The sequence below is a fragment of the Periplaneta americana genome, chromosome 16 (genome assembly GCF_040183065.1).
Source record: "Periplaneta americana isolate PAMFEO1 chromosome 16, P.americana_PAMFEO1_priV1, whole genome shotgun sequence".
Taxonomy (NCBI): domain Eukaryota; kingdom Metazoa; phylum Arthropoda; class Insecta; order Blattodea; family Blattidae; genus Periplaneta; species Periplaneta americana.
Window position 1 is genome coordinate 13,174,083 of NC_091132.1, and position 23,330 is coordinate 13,197,412.

Genomic DNA, 23,330 nt, shown 5'->3' on the forward strand with positions numbered 1-23,330 from the left:
TAACAGAGATAAACAGCATCCGTCTCTAGTCACATAGACGTCATTGCGAGAATTTATGAACAGGATCGTACAATCGCGGGGGTTCCCTAAAACACAAATTGAAATTCGCACACAAAAACGTCAACTTTGACCGGACGCTGCTGTGATCACATTATGGTTGTTGTTTATGGCCTTGAGTGTTCCATCCAACTTGATTTTATGATATATTATTTATGTTTTTGCTGGCAGCGTAATTGAGATTTCAAGATACTTTATATTATAGACTGTGGTGTAGTGTCCTTATTCCTGAAGTTAATGCAAGGGCCGGTAGCACGTAATGCCTATTATCAATGGATTCCTTCCTCCCACGCGATTGTCTACTATCAAAATGTATCCAGTTGACATGTCAGCGCTGGCATTGAGAGGTGTGCTGGCTTCCTTAGCCTTGTCTGTTGAGGCTGGGGCCGTCAGTGTCAAACGCTGACAACTTGGGACCGTATTTATGTACTTATTTCAGATGTTATCAGGCAGATAAGCTTTATCATCCTTCCATCGGCAAGGATTTCCATTACCTCTGACAGACGAGCTGTCTGTTGGCTTATAAATTCTTGGAAAGGTTAGAGCAGTGTACTGTAAGTAAGAAAGCGGATGATAATAATAATAATAATAATAATAATAATAATAATAATAATAATAATAACTTACAAATGGCTTTTAAGGAACCCGAATGTTCATTGCCGCCCTCACATAACCCGCCGTCGGTCCCTATCCTGTGCAAGATTAATCCAGTCTCCATCATCATATCCCACCTCCCTCAAACCCATTTTAATATTATCCTCCCATGTACGTCTCGGCCTCCCCAAAAGTATTTTTCTCACCGGCCTCCCAACTAACACTCTATATGCATTTCTGGATTCGCCCATACGTGCTACATGCCCTGCCCATCTCAAACGTCTGGATTTAATGTTCCTAATTATGTCAGGTGAACAATACAATGCGTGCAGTTCTGCGTTGTATAACTTTCTCCATTCTCCTGTAACTTCATCCCTCTTAGCCCCAAATATTTTCCTAAGAACCTTATTCTCAAACACCCTTAATATCTGTTCCTCTCTCAGAGTGAGAGTCCAAGTTTCAGAACCATACAGAAAACCGGTAATATAACTGTTTTATAAATTCTAACTTTCAGATTTTTTGACAGCAGACTAGATGACAAAAGCTTCTCAACCGAATAATAACACTCATTTCCCATATTTATGCTGAGTTTAATTTCCTCCTGAGTGTCATTTATATTTGTTACTGTTGTTCCAAGATATTTGAATTTTTCCACCTCTTCGAAAGATAAATCTCAAATTTTTATATTTCCATTTCGTACAATATTCTGGTCACGAGACATAATCATATACTTTGTCCTTTCGGGATTTACTTCCAAACTGATCGCTTTACTTGCGATAATAATAATAATAATAATAATAATAATAATAATAATAATAATAATAATAACAACAATAATAATAATAATAATAACAATAATAATAACAACAATAATAACAATAATAACAATAATAATAATAACAATAATAATAATAATAATAATGATTAGGGCCCGTATTTTTATGAAAAGCCTTTTTTTTTAGTACCTAGTGGGAAAGGATGTATAGTGGCAATTAAGTACTTTCTCCAAGAAACGTGTTAAATACATGGGGTTTTTATAGGTACCTAATTAAAATACATTTTTTCCGCGTTTTCAAGAATAAAGTAATTTTTTAACATTCTTACGTATTTTAGGTTATTTTCTTCGTTTCAAATATTTTTATAGGTAATTTTTATATTGTCTGTGGTTAAATTTTCATTTTTACATAACTTTTATAGTTGAGGTAGTCATATGTATTTTTGTAGTAGATTATTTTACGACGCTTTATCAACAGCTTAGGTAAATTTTGCGTTCCAATGAGATGAAGGTGATAATGCCGGTGAAATGAGTCCGGGGTCCAACACCGAAAGTTACCCAGCATTTGCTCATATTGGGTTGAGGGAAAACTTCGGAAAAAACCTCAACCAGGTAACTTGCCCCGACCGGGAATCGAACCTGAGCCTCATATGTATTTCTAAGTAACAATTCATGTCAACATTTTCCTTACTACTTCTGAACTAGCCCATATCCATCTGCAAGTCATATACTAATTGCACTAAGAAAGTTTGTTTTACAATATACAGTAGTTACTTAGCCTATAGGCTAAAGTAAACATTAGATCATTATTATAAATTGATAATTTTTATTAGATTAGTTTCGTCTATTTTAAGTATAAGAGATTTTTCGCGGAATGTTATGGGCCATTTTTTATTTTTTTTAATGTTTACGTCATAAACATCCGGGCCATAGTAATGATAATAAAAATTACAATAATAATAATAATTATAATTATAATAATAATAATAATAATAATAATAATAATAATAATAATAATAATACTTTTCCCTGTCACGCATACTCGATTGCATGTGTGATGCAATCGGAGTGTTAAGTAGATGTAACATTACATACTGATAAGTCAATAGTTAAACTGCTGCTAAGGTATCCGTACCAGTAAGCCATATGAATAGATATTTTTATGTTAATTGTAACTGTAAGTACCTTTCCATGTCTCTATACCATCATCAGAATTGGAAATTTAAATTCTACATAACAGGTCAAATACGTGTAAAAATGTGTAATTTGTTACAAATGTAAAAAAATGTTATGAATTTAGAACTTGCTGTAAATTGTCAAATTTTTACACGAGTTCCTAAGGTACCAGCGTGTCTTACTTGCGGTAATATTCATCTTCATATTAAGTCTTCATTTCTCTTATCCTTTGAAACGATAAGCCGGCATCACAGAATGTTTAAGCATTACTCATATCAAGCTATATGATATCTTTTATAGTAATGTCACACGAGGTCTCAGATTCATTTTGGACATCTCAGACCTCGAGTGGCACTTATTAGGACTATTTAATGAATAAAATAAAAATGTAAATAATATATCAATAAAATTCGCTCTCAAAATGTTAATAATTGTATATTTATGAATAGGCTACTTAACCTATTCAGACATTGTGAAGTCAAAATAAATGAATAACGATTACTTCAATAAAGAAATTGGATGTTATTCAGTAATGCCAATTGAGAAAAGTGACATACAGGTTTAAAAATGTTAATTACATGTTTTGCGCTTTTCTCTTGATATTATAACAGTAACAAGTTTTCATTATTTGATGAAATCTATAGTATAATAACAAATAACCTGATTAATGCATTAAATAAATGAACAATTGTTATGAAGGAGTGTCATTTTCTTTAGATACAATGAACATGGAATTATAAGATGAAGATATAGATGTAGAAATAGGATTTCGCACTTTATTTAGTACAATGGATTCATGCTCATCTATTTGCGTGGAAATAGTTGGCGACACTGACTGAACAAAAGAACGACCATGCGATAAATTGACAGTGATAAATCGATCTTGCAGAAATTATCATGATGCATGACTGTGATTGGTTGGAATTCAAAATTTCATTACACTTCATTGGTCGAAAGTGGAATGACGTCATATAAACGAAATAGTCAAATTAAAGCAATAAAATTTCTGCTGTATAGGTAATTGGAAATAATTGCGTAATATTAAGAGCCTCATTTTTTTAAGTGTTTATTTCACTTTATACACATAATTTTCTTTACGACTATAGATGAAATCTTACGTGGACCTTTGTCATAAATACAGAAAAAAAATCTTGTAGCTATATTTTTGTTACTGGAGACTAATGCACTTATACAGGGACATCATTTTATTTTTACTTCAATTTTTATTGTAACTGAGTTTTTGAATGTACTTCACTCCCACCCCTTCTACTAAGGAAGTTCCAACTCCACACAGAACCAAGACCGCAGATAATAAGCAGTACTGAGTTACTGAGTATAGTACGTTCCAGAAATATGTTCGCGTTTTCCAGTGACGAAAGAGCTTTCAATATTGAATCATATTTTCGCACAGGTACTGTCCGTTTGCCTACGTCGCATCCCGATTTCCCCCACCTGCTTCTGCTCGCCCCTCTGTAAAAGCTGGGCTGTCTTAGCTCTTTTCTGAAAACATTAATTTCTCTTAGGAATTGGACGTTTACGTAATATTATACAGCTGTTTAATTTAACTTAAATAAAAGGGCCTCGTTAAGTAATTAACTGTCACGTGATTTCCTCCCTTTCTACAATCCTGCGGCATAACCACTTGGACGGACAGTAGATAGCATGTCTGAGTAATTTTATATTTTCGGGTCGGGCAGAAGTGAAGATTGAATTTACAGTATGTAGAGTAGGTACAGAATTGTTTCAACATGAGTTACTAGTACGAAGGACGAAACTGGCAATTGGAATTAGATGCAATAGTCTATAGTGCGATAATATGCACAAAAGAACCGAAGCCTGTATCGAAATGAACGGCCACCATTTTCAAAATGTGTTTAAATATTCATATTATGATTATTTTTCAATTGAACTTCATTCTCTATATTGTACGCTAATGTCCTGTAGACAGTATAATATACACTGCATAATGAATACGTTCGCATGGATAACTCACTTCGTGAGTAAAAACACTTATTCTTAATACAGTACTGTACTTTGATTAAAGAAAAACCTAATGAAATTTATCAAACTCAAAATCGCGATATTTCCTAGTTTACGTAAATGGATGAACTACTTTTCTTCCATCCTATACCTAGTAGAGTGATTTGTGTTTTACGCCAGTATCATCGAACTCCAGTCTTGGAGGGGGGAGCAAGCGGTGTTTCCGGTTCTCTAAAGGTATAGACAGGTTGATATTTAAAATGTTAGTAAAAATAAAATGATGTCCCTGTATATACGAGATCGTTTAAGCTGCTACAACGTCACAGGTCAGTGGAGCAATTAGTTCACACTCCGGTGGACAGGAATGCGCTGGTTTTGTATATAAATCTGGAAATAATGAACTGGTTGCGAAGGTAGGGAAAGGAAACTGACACTGTTCTGAAAGTACTGTCATAACTGCTGTCACGTCGGTTTCAGTTTCTAAACTACAAAAGTCGCCCAAGTTTTTAATACGACTGACTTTACAAACTCTGCAGAGTGAGTTTATAGTGGGCCATGACTCAGGTTAACGACGGCAGTATGGTGGTTATGTTTGCTGCATTCTATTGCTACTATTCCTGTACACAGAACTAGATCGATTGTTAATCAAGAATTCAGGAAGACATAATTCCATAACATTTGTCAAAAATGATTTTAACCGAGCGAGCTAAAGTAGGAATTTTTATTGAACCAGAGATACGACGGTTGATGTACGACACTATATTCAGATCAAAACTCGGTACTTTTGAGATAGAAGCTTGGGATACATTCGTTCTTTTCAGTTATTTAACAACGCTGTATCATTTGCGATGTTACTTAGCGTCGATAACTTTGTAATAGTATAAATATTATTTTAATGTACCGAAGTACATATGATATTTCCATGCAGATATTCTGCGTCATCATACGATGAAAGAGTAATGGAACGGAGAATATCTGTATGGAAATATCATATGTACTTCGGTACATTAAACTAATACATATGATATGCGTAAATCACTTCGTGATTTAAGACGGCGCTTATTCCGTCGGATCCCGGCCAACTAGTCACTCATAACGAGTGCACCTCAGCACATGTGTGGACTTTAGTCCTACGTTCATAGACATCTATGACGTAGTGCTGAGGGCGGCCACTAGAGGGAACCCAAGAGTTGGAACTTTAACTGAGACGATTCTGTCCGACACCGGGATGGGTATCCGGTGTGGCTTAGTGGATAAAGCATCAGCACGTAGAGCTGAAAACCCGGGTTCAAATCCCGGTGCCAGAGAGAATTTTTCTCCGTTCCATTACTCTTTCATCGTTTAGTAATAGTGACATCATGGGATCACCCGACATTCACTTTACAGTTGGAGAAAATCTCGGTAAAAACCCAACCAGGTAATCATCCCAAGCGGAAATTGAACCAATACCCAAGCGCAGTCTCGGTTGAGTAAGTAAACTCACTACCACTTGAACTATGCCGAGAACTGATCTTGTTCCTTTCTTTATTGAATATTTGTGAAATTCTAGTGGTTAATTTGTCCTCTCTAGTCAACTTCACTTGTTTTGCTTCCAGTCAAAGATAAAGTTAAGAAGGTGCTGTCCATTAGGCGGCTGTAAATGTAACGCTTCATATTTTTTCGTGTTGTGTGTAATCTTGTAATAAAATAACCCGACCTTATTCACAGTTTTGCTATATTTTAATTGTGTACGGCAATAAGGAAGTGTAGCGCAAGTTACATTATACGATATGAAGCGTTTGGTTGCTATGGTTTCGAACAATCCTTCAAGTTTTGCACTGGCGTTCATTAGAAATTCAAGTAAATTGTTATCGTTTCACGGGGACTTTCGTAGATAAACAAAAGAAATACCAGTATTGAGCATTAACGTGTTTACTTGGCATGCGCTGATGTTTTTTCCCATTCAGATTCATTGTTAAAATAAATAAACAATTTCAGTTAAAAGTATTTTATTCTATTTCAGTGAATCTTCTCATGCGATGGTAATTTGTTAAATAAAAAGTTGAAAGTAACTTTTCGTCTCGTTTTGTTATTGCAGTTCTGTTGTTCGGGTATTTTGTAGTTGGCCTCGTCTTTTGTTTGCAAAACTTTTAATATAGCGATTTAAGATACTAGGGCTGGATAAAAAGTAATGGCAACAGTTCGATATTTCTGACATGGCTTTATTCACAGGGTTACAACATTTACGTATCTTCTATATAGTCGCCCCCCTTATTTATCACCTTTTGCCAAATGTTTGGAAGGCGTCGTACACCATCAGCGCGTCCATCTTTTGTTGATGTTCCGTATTGACCGCCCTGTAGCACGGATAAGTTCATCTCTGGTCTCTGTATCGGGTCCCTCGCAGTGGTTCTTTCAATTTGGTGAGAAGATCGTAATCGCATGGACTCATATCGGGTGAGTACGGTGGATGTTCCAGAATCTCCCATGGCCAGCGCCGCAAGAGGTCCTTGACAGCAGCAGCGGTGTGACTCCTTGCATTAACAGGTTGTCCTGAACGGCATCCCTGCCTTCCCAGAACGCTTTAACCCATCGTGCCACTGTGCGATATGGCAACACTGCATCGGCACATGCTTCACGCAATCCCTGAAAACATTCTTGTGCACTACGACCTCGTGTCACTTCAATTTTGATGATCCAGGAACGTTGCTCTAGTTTTGTAAACGTGGTCTTAGGGCTCTCGCATTATCCCCATGAAAGTGAACGTTCTACACACTGCAGTAGATTGACAGAGTACTGTCGCCGCTGGCTGCACTAACTCATCTAACAGTCCTTGTTCATGTCCACACAGCTGGCAGCTCTCTAACGCACCGTCGTCACGTGACAGCAGTGTTGCCATAACTTTTTATCCAACCTATGTAATTATTAAAATGTAGGTATAATATTAATTATCCTGAAGTAAAATATAAACAATTAAGAATAACTAAACTGAAATTGGAATGTAATCTAGTCACATTCGGAATACTTTTTCAGAATTAAATAATTTGTAACCCCACATTATTTCCTGGAGTTTTCGAAAAACGATATAAAAAGTCTCTGGGGATTAACACGAGTGTACAGTCTCAAATGACGTCACAGCTCACAAAGAAATCAAGAGAATTTGTATATTCCTTGGAAAGTTTCAGACAGTTTTGAAGTCAATATTATGCCTACAATACAGAGTGGGTTAAAAGTCGCTTTCACCAAACACTTCCTTACATTTAATTACATTCAATTTACATTTGACTATACATTCCTTTACAGATTTTGTTAATGTTTCTCAATACACAAGTCACAACGTTTAGACACTGATTTGCAGATGGCAGAACATAACTGATCGATTTTCACCGCAACTGATGCAAATACTGCAATTTCTGAGAAAAAACATCATTTTTCAGGATACCTCATAGCGAAAAATACATGGCGTCAGGTCGCATGATCTGGGTGGTCATTTTGTTGCGCCACGACGGCCCATCCATTCATGGAATTGCTGGTTCAAGAAGTCCCTCACTTCTACACCAAAATGAGGTCGTGCTTCATTCTGTTGCCATATCAACTGCATTTCGGCAAAACGAGATTTTCACCGAATAACTGTTCGATTATCTGTCGCAACTGTTGCAAATTAATGACATTGCTTACTGTTCACACTGTGTTATTTATTTAAAAGTAATAAATTATATGTAACAAAGTGAGATCTTTGGAAAAGGGCCGCTATAACATCGTAGAAAGACATCATAAAGGAACACTTCTACACGAGAAATGAGTCAGAATTACAACTTTGGATAAATTGAAGAGAAAAATACTGATGTGCTTTGGCCACTACACGAATAGAATCGTAAGAAAAATTGGAATAGGATATTGAGGAAGTGCGTAGGAGGGGAAGACCGATAGAGAAGTAGATTGTGGGGGACACTCGCAGTTTAATCACCAATACCTTGCACTTGAAGATATCCTTAACCTTCTTTCTCGTAACGTTTTTATCTGGTGGAGTTACAGCACCTATCATTACCGTTTCTCTCCATTATCACTACGCCTATTTGAGAATTATTAGGTGACGCAGCTGTTTGTATTTATAGACTGATACTAAATTTGTATTGTTTGTCCTTCACTTAGTGACGCTAAGACTGATTAAAGTTCGTATCTTAATTACTCACTTGCTTACCAATGGCTTTTAGAGAACCCGGAGGTTCATTGCCGCCCTCACATAAACCCTATCCTGAGCAAGATTAATCCACTCTCAACCAACATATCCCACCTCCCTCAAATCCATTTTAATATTATCCTCCCATCTACGTCTCGAAAAGGTCCTTTTCCCTCAGATCTTCCAACTAACACTATACACATTTCTGGATTCTTCCATACATGCTACATGTCCTGCCCATCTCAAACGTCTCGATTTAATGTTCCTAATTGTGTCAGGTGAAGAATACAATGCGTGCAGTTCTGTGTTTTGTACCTTTCTCCATTCTCCTGTAACTTCTTCCGTCTTAGCCCCAAAAATGTTCCTAAACGCCTTATTCTCGAACACCTTTAACGTCTGTTCCTTCTCAAAGTGAGAGTCCAAGTTTCACAAAATCACAGAGCAATCGGTAATATAACTGTTTTATAAATTCTAACTTTCTGTGTTTTTTGAAACTAGACTGGATGACAAAAACTTCGCAACCGAATAATGACGGGCATTTCCCATATTTATTTTTCGTTTAATTTCATCTCAAATGTTATTTATATTTTTTACTGTTGCTCTAAGATATTTGAATTTTTCCACTTTTTCAAAGGATAAATTTCCAATTTTTATATTTCCATTTTCTTATTATGTTCTGGTCACGAGACATAATCATATACTTCGTCTTTTTGGGATTTACTTCCAAACCTATTTCTTCACTTACTTCAAATAAAATTCCCGTGTTTTCCCTAATAGTTTGTGGATTTTCTCCTAACATATTCAAGTCATCCACATAAACAAGCAGCTGATGTAACCCGTTAAATTCCAAACCCTCCCCGTTTTCCTGGACTTTCTTAACGTCATATTCTAGAGCCAAGTTGAAAAGTAAAGGTGATAGTACATCTACTTACTTTAACCCTCAGTGAATTGGAAAAGCATCTGACAGAAACTGGCCTAAAGTTCATATCATTTTAAAATTATCAATTTTTAATACTGTATTTTAGTCAGAAATTGTGACAAACGAAGTACAGGGAAGCCAAATTATTCAGCGTTCAGAAGTTGCCGAGTTAACTGGTAGTTGTTTTTTATCGCCTTCTTAATGTCTATCTTTAATAGGCCCTACATTTGATTAGGTTGTAGCCTAAATATGAAATTGATTATGTAGAGATTGGGCGTACAATACTAGTATGGCACATTTTATCGGAACTTATTATCCACCTTTCTATAAGTTGATTCAGTTCTGTTTTATATAAGCTATTAGAATTTGCATGAAATTTCAATTCTTGTCACAGTTGATAATGTTTTGTTTCAGTATTTTTAGAAGGTTACGTAGTCATAACAGGGAAATTTTCAGATTAACTAGTTGGCAGAATGGAAATGAAGCACGAAGTATCACGTGCAGTAACACGCTGCTGATTCAGTTGGTAAGCTTGCGTGACACGAAGTCGCTGCCAAATGTAGCGTATACAAACCTGTACAAGTTATCTCGTACGTAAGTGAAGGTTTGCAACAAGTTAAGAATAACAGAACAGAATCTAGAAGGCATCCAGCAAGTGTGAAACATAATATGCCAGTTGACAAGGGATTATAAAATCCCTTTAGCTAGATGCAAGGACAAAGATATTAAAGGTGATGAAGATGATAACACTACCAGTGGCGCCAACTTATATGGGACAATTAGGCCCGAGCCCACCCAATACTTTGTCGTGTTATTATTATTATTATTATTATTATTATTATTATTATTATTATCATCATCATTATTATTATCATCATCATCATCATCATTAGGGCCTATCATTATTATTTATGGGATTTATCTATTTTAATACCTCATGACCGAGCCGGCTAGAGGCGTGGTAGAGGGCTGGCCTTGCATTCAGGAGGTCCGGGGTTCGATCCCAGGGGCCGGCAATCCTAACTAACATTAGGAGTAATCAGGATCCGTCTGTGCTTATCTGTTTAACAAATATTGGTTGTTATAATACTTGTCATATTAGTTAATTCAGTTTTTAACGTTTTCGGCTTGAATAAGCCATCTTCAGAAAAGTTATATGCCTAATTACATGAATGAAATTGGTACATGTGTATGTAGTACAAAATAGATGAATCAGTTCGCACCGCGATGTTTGTAATCAGATTTATGTAACTTATATTAAGCTTTTCATAGCTTTAATAGTATTAAGATCCACATATATACTTTTCTTTGTTCTTGTATGTAACCTCCTCATTATGTTTGTTATAGGTATCACATTTTGATACATATTTTCTTTCCGCTTTACAGTTGAATCACCTTCAATCTGTTCAGCATTGCACACTACCACAGATGGTCCAACATATAGTAATTGTAACAATATTGCACATGTTTTAATATTTTTGTATTTTAATGGTTATGTCTCGTGACCAGAATATAGTAGGAAATGGAACTATAAAAATTGGAGATTTATCCTTCGAAGAGGTGGAAAAATTCAAATATCTTGGAGCAACAGTAACAAACATAAATGACACTCGGGAGGAAATTAAACGCAGAATAAATATGGGAAATGCCTGTTATTATTCGGTTGAGAAGCTTTTGTCATCTAGTCTTCTGTCAAAAAATCTTAAAGTTAGAATTTATAAAACAGTTACATTACCGGTTGTTCTGTATGGTTGTGAAACTTGGACTCTCAGTTTGAGAGAGGAACAGAGATTAAGGGTGTTTGAGAATAAGGTTCTTAGGAAAATATTTGGGGCTAAGAGGGATGAAGTTACAGGAGAATGGAGAAAGTTACACAACACAGAGCTGCACGCATTGTATACTTCACCTGACATAATTAGGACCATAAAATCCAGACGTTTGAGATGGGCAGGACATGTAGCACGTATGGGTGAATACAGAAATGCATATATAGTTGGGAGGCCGGAGGGCAAAAGACCTTTGGGGAGGCCGAGACGTAGATGGGAAGATAAAATTAAAATGGATTTGAGGGAGATAGGATATGATGGTAGAGACTGGATTAATCTTGCTCAGGATAGGGACCAATGGCGGGCTTATGTGAGGGCGGTAATGAACCTCCGGGTTCCTTAAAAGCCAGTAAGTAAGTAAGTAATAACCTTTGACCATGGCTCATGTAGCCCTTTTTTTAACATTTTAATCAATTTATGTTCAATATTATCACCATAGAGACTTATAATTTCAACTGATTCATCTATTTTGTACTATATACACATCCCTACCAATTTCATTTATGTAATTAGGCATATAACGTTTCTGAAGATGGCTTATTCAAGCCGAAAACGTTAAAAACTGAATAAACTAATGTGACAAGTATTATAACAACCAATATTTCTTAAACAGATAAGCACAGACGGATCCTGATTACTCCTAATGTTATTGTATTAGCTCATCGGTCCTCACTATGCCTTTTAAATACCAACTGAGGTTTTTCATGGTTTCCTCAGTTATTTCCAGGCAAATGCCGGGACTGTACCTCTTGAAAGTCCGGCCATGGACGGCGATCCTTCCCTTAATCCTTTCATATGTGTGAGTGAATGCTGTGTAATGTCTTACATGTTTGTGTTGTATCGGAGGTGGCCCCGGCATTGAGATGATCCTTCATCCGGGGAGGCCCTCCATGTCCTTGTGTGGTCAAAAAAGTATGTATGTGATCCATAGCTTAATTCCTCTCCCGACAGGTCGCGGTCCTGTAAGGCCTGGATAGCGTGGGTCGTGTAAATGAACCTACAAGGGAGAGGGTAAACTAAGGGAAGGAAGAAGAACTACCTCATGCGTTTGAGCCCACCCAATGATTTCCAAAACTTGGCGCCACTGAATATTTCAGCCAAAAAGAGGATTTCAGATTCCGTTTATTGGCTCATAGCACTTGATCTGTTTTCTTATAATTGAGGCATTCTCTGGAACAAGAACTTAACTGCAAAATATTGAATTTGACAAGTGTGTGTATCCAATGCCTACCCACTTCACTTGTGTGATTCGCGAATAGATGGCAGGTTTGTGACCCATTTTCATCGGGCCACGCTGTACATGTGCGTCTGTGAAGAATTATGTCGTGTACTAGGGTGAGTGTATGTGTAAGTGTAGTGTAGGGTGATGACGACGATGAAGATCAGGAAAGGAGGAGGGGAAAACCCCAACTCCTGTCGAATAGCGCCCAGGGGACCGATATGCTTTCTCTTCATATGCACTTCGTCATTTTTTTCCGGTTATTATATGCTTATTTAAGTTGTGTTAACTCTCGCTAGTGGCTTTATATTTTATTTTATCCGTCTTAGTATTTATTTTATTATTGTAAATATTTTTGTTTTATCACTTATTATTATTATTATTATTATTATTATTATTATTATTATTATTATTATTAATTAATTATTTTGTATTACTATATTTGTATCATCTCCGTCACGATTATTCTATTATTATTATTATTATTATTATTATTATTATTATTAATATTATTATTATTAATGAATTATTTTGTATTACTATCTTTGTATCATCTCCGTCACGATTATTCTATTATTATTATTATTATTATTATTAATATTATTATTAATATTATTATTATTATTAATGAATTATTTTGTATTACTTTCTTTGTATCATCTCCGTCACGATTATTCTATTATTATTATTATTATTATTATTATTATTATTATTATTGTTGTTGTTGTTGTTGTTATTATTATTATTATTATTATTATTATTATTATTATTAATGAATTATTTTGTATTACTATCTTTGTATCATCTCCGTCACGATTATTCTATTATTATTATTATTATTATTATTATTATTATTATTATTATTATTATTATTATTATTATTAATATTATTATTAATGAATTATTTTGTATTACTATCCTTGTATCATCTCCGTCACGATTATTCTATTATTATTATTATTATTAATATTATTATTAATGAATTATTTTGTATTACTATCTTTGTATCATCTCCGTCACGATTGTTCTATTATTATTATTATTATTATTATTGTTATTATTATTATTATTATTATTATTATTATTATTACTATTATTATTTCTATCATCAGCATTATTATTTGATCTCTGTAAAATTTATGTAGACTACTGGACTGTACCCGAGCACGAGCGTATGCTCATTTCGGGTATCTATTCATAATATTTCAAATGTAAATTGTAAATAAATTTGAATTTGAATTTGAACTTCGGAGAGATTTGGAATTTAACCCAGGCATATTGTTGCACAATTCAATGACTAGAAGTTGTGCACCGCCATATCTCCTAGTCCCGTGGTAGAAATGTTACATGAAAATTTCTGACCCCGACGAGAATCGAACCCAGGCCGACTAGTCTGGAGACAGACGCGCTACCACAGAGCTAACTCGGCGGACTCAATTTGACAAGTACTGAGAAAAATCTTCTTCTTGATCTAATTGGTTATTATCATAAGCACATAATAGCCCATTTTATAGAAATCAAAGAAGGATGATCCATTCACTTGCAAAAAGACTCGGAAATAGCATTTGATATACTACTGCAAGCTTTATGTAGCGACTATAGAACATGAATTATTAGCTTTGGTACGGCTTACATAGGACTTCAGTTGTTATTTGTATTATGATAAAGGCTTCAGTTCAAATTGCAGACGATGTAAACTCAGAAAAAGAGCATCAGACCACATCAGATAAGTTATCTGTAATGCATGGAATGTCTCCTATCAGAGGTGATAGACGAGATCCTTAATCGTATCAAGATTTACAGATAAGCTCATGCATGTGCAGCCATCTTAATCTATTGGAAGTATATGATACGACATGGAATTGTTAATAATCAGAGTACTCAAACACGATGTCGTGGGTTGACTGATACAAATAGATTTAATCTAATCAGTGGGAAGAACTATTTTTAAAATCCATCATAAGTCTTTAATATGAATAAACAAAGGTCAAATACAAACGTTTGAACTTACAAACATCGATGTTATTGGCCATAATTGAAATCAGCTGTCAAGATTTGTCTCAAACATTTATCTTTCTTAATCCTTCTCTTGTAACTTTATCCCTCTTAGCTCAAAATATTTTTCTAAGCACTTTATTCTCGAACCTCATTAACGTCTGTTCCTCTCTCAAAGTGAGAGTTCAAGTTCCACAACCATACAGAACAACCGGTAATATAACTACTTTATAAATTCTAACTTTGTTCTTTTTTTTGCAAGTATACTGGATTTTTTATTTATTTTAGTAGGTTATTTTACGACGCTTTATCAAAATCTTAGGTTAATTAGTGTCTGAGATGAAGGTGACAATGTCGGTGAAATGAGTCCGGTGTCCAGCACCGAAAGTTACCCAGCATTTGCTCATATTGGGTTGAGGGAAAACCTCGGGAAAAACCTCAACCAGGTAACTTGCCCCAACCGGGAATCAAACCCGGGCCACCTGGTTTCGCAGCCAGACGCGCTAACCGTTATTCCATAGGTGTGGATAGCAGACTGGATGACAAAAGCTTCACAACCGAATAAAAGCAGGCGTTTCCCATATTTATTCTGCGCTTGATTTCCTCTCGAATGTCATTTTTATTTGTTATTGTTGCTCCTAGATATTTGAATTTCTCCATCTTTTCAAAGGATAAATTTCCAGTTTTTATATTTCCATTCCGTACTATAGAGACATAATTATATAGCTGCTTTGTTTTTTTTTTGGGGGGGGGGATTTACTTCCAAACCTATAAAAAAAAAGTCCCGTCGCTCTAATTTCCGGAAGCCAATCGCGTTGCAGGTCGGCTACATTTAAAGGTGTGCGTCTTGTGATTCGCTGAGGAAGACGTTATTCATTTCTTAAGGCTCGATAAATACTTAATATAATCGCCCGCCATTTTGGCTCTTTCGTTGGCGTTCGCAGAAAGCACACGAAGGCGTTATTTGCCGCTCAATTATTTGCTGAATTGAAGTGCGTTTGATTTATTATCATAGGAGCTACGACATTATAATGTTTAACGGTGTGGCAAATAGATTCCTCGTATGGTAGCTCGGCAACGAAAGAACAAAAATGGCGAACGATACTACCTACCTAGACTTTATAGAGCCTTCACTTCCTAAGACGTAAGCAAAGAGGAGTCGTCACGCCGGGAATAACAGCGTCGCGACTATATCTCCTTACTTGCTTCCCGTGTTTTCCCTAATAGTTTCTGGTTTTTTTCCTAACATATTCACGTCATCCGCATAAACAAGCAGCTGATGTAACCTCTTCAATTTAAAATTCTCTCTGTTATCCTGGACTTTTAGTTTGTTATTATAGAAAAAAATAGCTATTTAGCCTAAAATTCGAGATCTAGTTGTAACATTTGATATACTACCCATATATAAACAAACAGAAAAATCAACAAACGATCAAAACAATTGAAAAACAGGGCGGAATTGTGCAACAGAATTTGTTCACGTGTAAACCTAAGCGTTGATGGAATCAACCGAAGTCTTTCGAAGAGGACTTTGTCATGGCAACCGGTCATTTTTTGTCTAAGATGATACAGTACTATAGGGGAACAGCTTAGAAAACTCCATTGATCTGCGCATGCGTCAATCTTAAAGAGTAACGCAATATACTATTCGCCTTCTCCTTCCTAATTGTCAGCAAATTACGGGAGAAGGCGTTACTCACGTAGACTTTTGATGAAGTAGAATATTTTCGCATTTTTATATTTAGTAATAATTAAGAAACTATTAGTCAGATTCCAATAAGGAAAGAAGCATGTTGAAGAGTATTGTTTGCAGATGTCTAAGATGCCGCAATATAACAAATGTAAGGCTTCTGAATTGAGGTTTGTTTTATACTACTGTAGTGTGGGAAAATATGTTTTTGAAGTAGAAAATCGATCAGCGATAAACTTTTTTTCTTGAAGAGATAAGTGGATAGTTGCAGTGTATGAAATCGTCTAAATAGATTCTACTTTATGTTGAAAACAAAACCATGTTAATAGAATGAGTCTACAAGATATCATCACTTGTTAAGTTTATGTCTGCTCGTGGTCCGTCAAGTAGCGCGTGCATAAACATTATTTGTCTTCAAAACCCAACAGTGCTTTAAAAATAAGCATTTATTGTTTTGATTGGTTTCATTTACTTAAAGAAAGAGACTAAAATGTGTAGTCAGTTGTCTCCAGTCTTTTCAATTGGATTTTTGTAACTGAAATTCGGGCCCCACTTAGCGTAAAGGAACGATTGTGTCGTCGCCTTTTCGCAGAATATGGAAAAGACAAGTTTATTGTTTATTGTTAATAAAATAACATTGACAAAAATACAATCTTAGTTCTTCCCTGAAGGAGTAAAAAAACTCGTGCTCAGGGAGATATCTAAACACAAAGATAAACACAAAGATAATTTTTTGACACAAACTGGGTCAAGAAACAAAAATTCACAGGAATAAATTAAATTTAAAAATACAATTTCATACATATTAAATCAATATATATTCTTTAAAAATTAAATTCCTAACGCTATTTTTGAAATTTCTGATACTAAAATTTTCCAAATTTGGGTATTTATCAATTATTTTATTGTATAACCTTGGACCAAAGTAAGTACCATGGCTCAGAGCTGTGCTTGTGAAACACTTTGGTTCCTCTAGTCGTATAAAATCGGACCTTTTAGTTCCATAGTTATGATGATACAATTTGAACTTATTACGGTTTTTATGTATGAAGATTAATAAGGCAATGTAATAAATGTGTTTAATTTTCAAAACATTAAAATCAGTAAACAAAAGCTCGGATGAGTAATCAATTGGTTTATTAAGGCATATTTTAATGATTCTTTTCTGAATAAGTATTAGTGGAGTGAGATTAGAATTACAAGCATTTCCCCACCCTAAAATTCCATACTGGAGAATGGATTGAAATAAAGCTAAATAAATGAGACGTAAAATATTAATTGGTAAATATGACCGAAGTATAACAAAGATATAAATTGTTTTACGTAATCTATTGCATAAATATGTAATATGTTTGTTCTATCGTAAGTGCAAGCAATGTGTTGAGCACGTGAAAAATAACAAAGAACAATATTTTTTTTCTAGTGTTAATGTAATAGTGAAACTGACAGAATAATTTTGTTAGGAGAATGTTTAACTGATAGCAGTGATGCATCAGATGACTTGTCAATCAGTAGCGACGATGGTTCAGATTAATGGAGGGAAACTCCGACTCCGCCTGCAGCGCAGCGGTAAGGTTCAGTAGCCTCCTACAACGGAGTTTTGCCAGTTGCTAACGTATAGTAGTATAAAGCATTGCGGTACTCACCAAGAGACGAGATGAGATTTCCCCAGAGTTCCGCCGTCTGCCAGGCAAGGAAGAAGAACCCGAAGAATCTGACGACGATGGCGTCCACCGCCTGGTCTGTGAGCTTGGCGTACACGCCGCCGACCTGGGTGAGGTACGTGGCTTTGGAGGCCCACATGGGCGCCGCGCCCAGCCCGAGGATCACCCCCGCCGGCACGAGCGTGTAGAACCTCGGGAAGAACTGCGCGCCGATGTAGGGCGCGTACATGAGCATGGACAGGCACAGCGTCCACTTGACCGTGAGCCTCTTGATGAGGAAGGTGGGCACGAAGATGCAGGACACCACCAGGGCCGCGTAGATGGCGGACAGGGACACCGTGCCCAGGCCCTCGCTGGCGTTGATGGAGCTCTGCAGGTTGGCCGTGCCCTGGAAGGCCGTGAACTGCACCATGAAGGCCAGGCTCACGGCCGCGATGTTCTTGAGGATGCGCCACTTCTCGCGGCGGGACAGCCGGCACTTGCCGTCGGCGTTGTTGGCCTCCTCGTCCCCGCCGGGCGGGATCGGGGGAGGCTTGGTCAGCGAGTTGCCCCGGCCGTCGCCGGTGAGGTCGCCGTCGTCCTTGAAGCCCTCGTTGGCGTAGCCACCGCCCACTGACACGGTGTACACCGCCACGTCATCCTGCTTCTCGTCGGACTTGCTGTTCTCGTCTTTGGTCTTGCAGTTGGTGTTGGCTGCGGAGCGCTCGTCGCATGAGGCCACCATTATGTTGCTGTCGCTAGCTACCAAAGCCGATTCTGCAACAAAGAAAGTGAAACTGTCAGTTTTCTACATAAATGCCTGTAGTGAGAGGACAAAACATTTTCAACCCATCAATGAAGAGAAGGGAAGAAACAAAAATGAATATAAATAAAAAAAAGAAAGGAAGAAAGGAAGAAAGAAAGAAAGAAAGAGAGAAAGAAAGAAAGGTACAAATAAAAAAGGAACTGAAGAATTAATAAAGAAATTATAGGAAAAACTGTGGTGAAAGAGTGGATTGATGGACGATTCTGTGAACGAGTGGATTGTTGGATGGATTGATAGATGGATGGATGAAAGAGTGGATTCACGGACGGTTGAATGAAAACAGATGAAAAAGCTGATGGATAGTTGAGAAAAAAAGAGTGAATTAATGGCTGCGTGGGTGAAAGAGTGGATTGTTGGATGGATGAGTGAAAGAGTGGATTGCCTGATGGATTGAAATAGTGGATTCTTGGATGGATGGATGGAGTGTTAGATGGATGAGTGGATGAAAGAACGAATTGATGAATGGATTGTTGGATGAAAGAGTATATCCATTAGTAAATAGGTTGGTAAAAAAAGAGTGGATTGATGTATGCGTGGGTGAAAGAGTGGATTGTTGGATGGATGAGTGAAAGAGTGGATTGCCTGATGGATTGAAATAGTAGATTCTTGGATGGATGGATGGTTGGGTGAAAGAATGTGTTGTTAGATGGATGAGTGGATGAAAGCGTGAATTGATGGATGGATTGTTGGGTGAAAGAGTGTATTGATGGATGGGTGATTGGGTAAAAGAGTATATCCATTGGTAGATAGGTAAGTGAAAGAGTAGATTGATGGATTAATATGAGGGTGAAAAAGTTGATGTATGGATGGCGAAAGAGTGGATTAATGGAAGCATGAGTGTAAGAACGGGTAAATGAATTGAGTGAAAGGACGGATGGATGGGTAAAAGCATGAAAGAATTGATGGATGAATGGATGGATGAAAGAGCGGTTGGATGCTTGAAAGAGTGGTTTAGTGGATGGTTGATTGGGCGAAAGAGTAGATTAATGGATGGATGAGTGAAAGAGGGGATTCATGGGTGGTTAGGTAGGTGAAAAATTAGGATCGATGGATGAATGGGTAAAAGAGTGGTTTGGTGAATGCATGGATCGGTGAGTGCAAGAGCGGATGGATGGATGGATAGAGCGGGAAGTTGGATGGATGGGTGAAGAGTAGGTGATGATAAATGAGTGGTTGGGTAGGTGAATTTATGAAATGGGTGGGTGAAGAAGCGAATTTACGAATGGATGTATGAGGTACTGAATGTTCTCAGTGGATAGAATTGATAAGCATGATTTGGAGATGGAATGTAAGGAAAATGAAATCAACAAGCAAGGATGACGTAAAAATAAATAAGAAAAAGAAGGAATATTCTCATCAAATAGTTTCGCACTGCAAGGTCACGTACTCTTCACATTTTATTAATACTGTTTGATTTAGACCTGCAGGGATCATTATGAACACTGATACATCATGTGTTGCTATTAGCAGAGCTGAACGTACAGGTATGCCTCAAAGACTTGAAGCACGCTACAAGTCAGAAGTGCTTGTTAGGAAGCAGATAAGTGTTCTCTGATTAAGAGGCTCGTATTGATACGGGAACTGCCGCTTGGCCCTATTAGCACCTGGAGTGTTCGGCATATCTACGTGTAAGTATGTGGGCTAGCAGCTATTAGGTGAGTACATAGGAAGCTCAACCAAGAGGCACTCAAGTCTAAGCTGATAAGTTGTGACCAGCTCATTTCGTTACATGCACATTCATAAATTTCCATAGTCCGGAGATAGTCGTCATAGCAACATGTTCATTCATCTGTCTTAAGCCCAAATTAATTTGCCCATCTTCTTAAGATCGTTAAAAATGTGTGTTCTGTTTGTAAGTTCCTTTGTAACAAGAGTGAAAACTACTTCAAGAATTATAATTTTGTTGTGCGCCAGCTGTCTAGTTCTAAATGCACTACATGTTTGGTTTATTGTGTCATGATTTCATAATTTTTCTGCTGTGTCCTCCACAGGTCTCTGTGATTTCATGTTTTAACGTGGAACTTTTTTCTGCATAGTCCACCACTAAAAAAATCGCAGAAAAAAGGTAGAACATTGTAACACGCAATACATTCGTTAGTTAAAAATTTGATTTATTTATTCGTGGCTTAGGATAAACTCTTGCTGATTTGCATTTCATTTAGGCCTATGGAAGAGCAAAAGGATATGGAAGGAAAGTTGCAAAGTTTGAGTTAAAATATAATTTACACCATGTTAATGAGAAATCACCAGCGTTTTCAGGAACAGATCTTCTGCAACTAAACTTCAAAAGAATGGTTTTGAGTTCAATTCTAGCTGATTACACTAACATATCTAGGTTTGTAACTACGAAAGAGAACGTTTCCGGACAATAGGTTCCTATATGAAAATCGTTCATAATTTATTGTGTCCTCTTCATCCCTAAAAATTTGTAACATTATCACTGAATCACCCTGTAGGAAACAATGAAGAAATAATTTAATCAGTAGGACATGTTTGAAAATTGGCAGGTTTTGATAATTTGTAAAACAAGATAACATCAGCCTTTGATTTCGTAACCATAAATTTAATGTTCTCTTGTTTTAAAAATTGTCAGAGTCCGCTAATTTCTAACCATGGCCCACTAATTAAGTTATTTCTTCATTGTTTTTACATCCAGAAAAAAACAAAGTACTGAACATAGGGTTTTAATATGAGAATCAGTTTTTCGCAAAATATTTTCCACTCTGTTCAGTTTAGGGGAAAGCATTATAAATAGGCATATATGCGCTATTTGGTATGAATTAAGGAATTAGTTAAAATGCAACGAAAACAAATTAATTTTTTATTCGCTGTTAGAGAAAAATTACAGTATTACCACAGTCTAGAATATAGTCACGAAGCTTGAGTTGTGAGGCTGCTAGGAACAATAGACTGTGCCGGTACTATTTTGCATTGTCTGCAATGAGGCGATAGTAGCGATCCTAGTGGTTAGCAACTATCTATGGATGCATATTTACTACGTATTGAGCTTCGTGACTGTATATACTATTCTATGGTATTACTATATTTTTTACTTTTTATATCAGTAATTCTATTACATTGATAGCAGCCATGATCCATAACAATGTTACAAATTTTGTAACAGATGAGGGCTATGAGATAAAAGAAGGTTATGAGAAAATCGCATTCTTCAATGTTTTACGGATATTTTTTTAATTGATAATGTTTTCATTAATTTTATACTATTCATTTTCATTAATTTTAATTAATTTGATTGATTTTAAGTAGCACTGTGTTATTCATTGTAACAGTGCGAAACTCGATGTTATAAAATATTCCACGTTAAGAAAAAAGCATTGGTTTTATGGGCCTTGCCTAACACATTGTACAAGCTATGTGGTAAGTAGGCGTTTCTATGGCAACTGATCATTTGATGGAATAGCCCCATATGCTCAATGCTTTCTTCTTAACGTGAAATGCTCTATAAATACAACGAAAAAAAAAAAACAATTGACTGTAGATGAAACAAATCATGTAAATAAATAAAGCAAATGAAGTTACATTTTCCAGTATGCACCAAAACAAACAGTGCCGAAAATGTTTATTGAACTGAAAATTTATAAAATTTATTATAGGCCTATATAATAATGCTCTACAATAAACACTTTTTCCTCGTTGTAAGAATCATTTTAGCAAATCTTCACTATATTGTGTATCAACAGTACAACAATGAGTTCAGATAAACAAACTTCACCATGGATACGAGACGTACATGCGCAGTATCAGTGAGAAAATTTCAGTACTGTTTTTTTTTTTTTTTTGGTGTATACCATAGATTTTTATTTAATTAATTTCTCTGGAGTTACTGAGAGAATAGAGTAGTTGTTAGATGTATTTTTAGTGAATTATCATTTTTCTTTATACAAATTATCCTAAGACACATAGGGAAGGAGTATTTCATAAAAACTAATTTCCTGTGTTAAATTCCTACCTCCAGTACTTCTACAGTGTATGTAATTTCGCGAACAAAAATATCACTGAGAGGATCATGCTCTGATTTGCTTAAATAACGCAAGCTTACAAAAAATGTTGCTGAGATCTGTTTTTAACACACACAGCAAGTTATCGGTTCTCGATGAACCCTGGCCGGGCTCTTGTCGCCGGCATCTCAGCAGTGAAATCAGCGTCGCTAGGCACCCAGTCCAGACCTGTCGTGCACGGAACGAGACACAAGCTACCTGCTCGGTCATTTCCTAACCGTCTACTAATTCCATTTGTTGGTTTGTACCTCGACGTTGAGGTTAATTGCTAACCTATTTCTTCACTCAAAACCTGTCCTTAAGAATTATCAGTTCTCATAAAATTGCTTCAATAGAATGAGAAACAATGATGCCGCGCCCGGCAGGAAGAAATCGTCTTTATCAGCATACCCAACAACCTCCTCGTACAACTCAGGCTTTTATTTACTGTAAAAGTAACAACCGCTTGGAGC

At 36.3% G+C, this 23,330-nt stretch overlaps 1 protein-coding gene and 1 long non-coding RNA gene across 6 annotated transcripts in view; one reads left to right on the forward strand and one right to left on the reverse strand.

Moving 5' to 3' along the window:
• The window catches only part of LOC138716310 (UNC93-like protein), a 298,280-nt gene that overhangs the window by 68,418 nt on the left and 206,532 nt on the right, over nt 1-23,330 (reverse strand). For all 5 annotated transcript variants that reach the window (XM_069849261.1, XM_069849259.1, XM_069849256.1 and 2 more), the window contains one exon: nt 18,037-18,810. In XM_069849261.1, coding sequence (XP_069705362.1) covers nt 18,037-18,778 — 742 coding nt within the window. In that variant the 5' untranslated portion in view covers nt 18,779-18,810. The remainder of the gene's footprint in view (nt 1-18,036; nt 18,811-23,330) is intronic.
• Nucleotides 1-23,330, forward strand: part of LOC138716311 (uncharacterized) — a 417,126-nt gene that overhangs the window by 15,122 nt on the left and 378,674 nt on the right. The window lies entirely within an intron of this gene.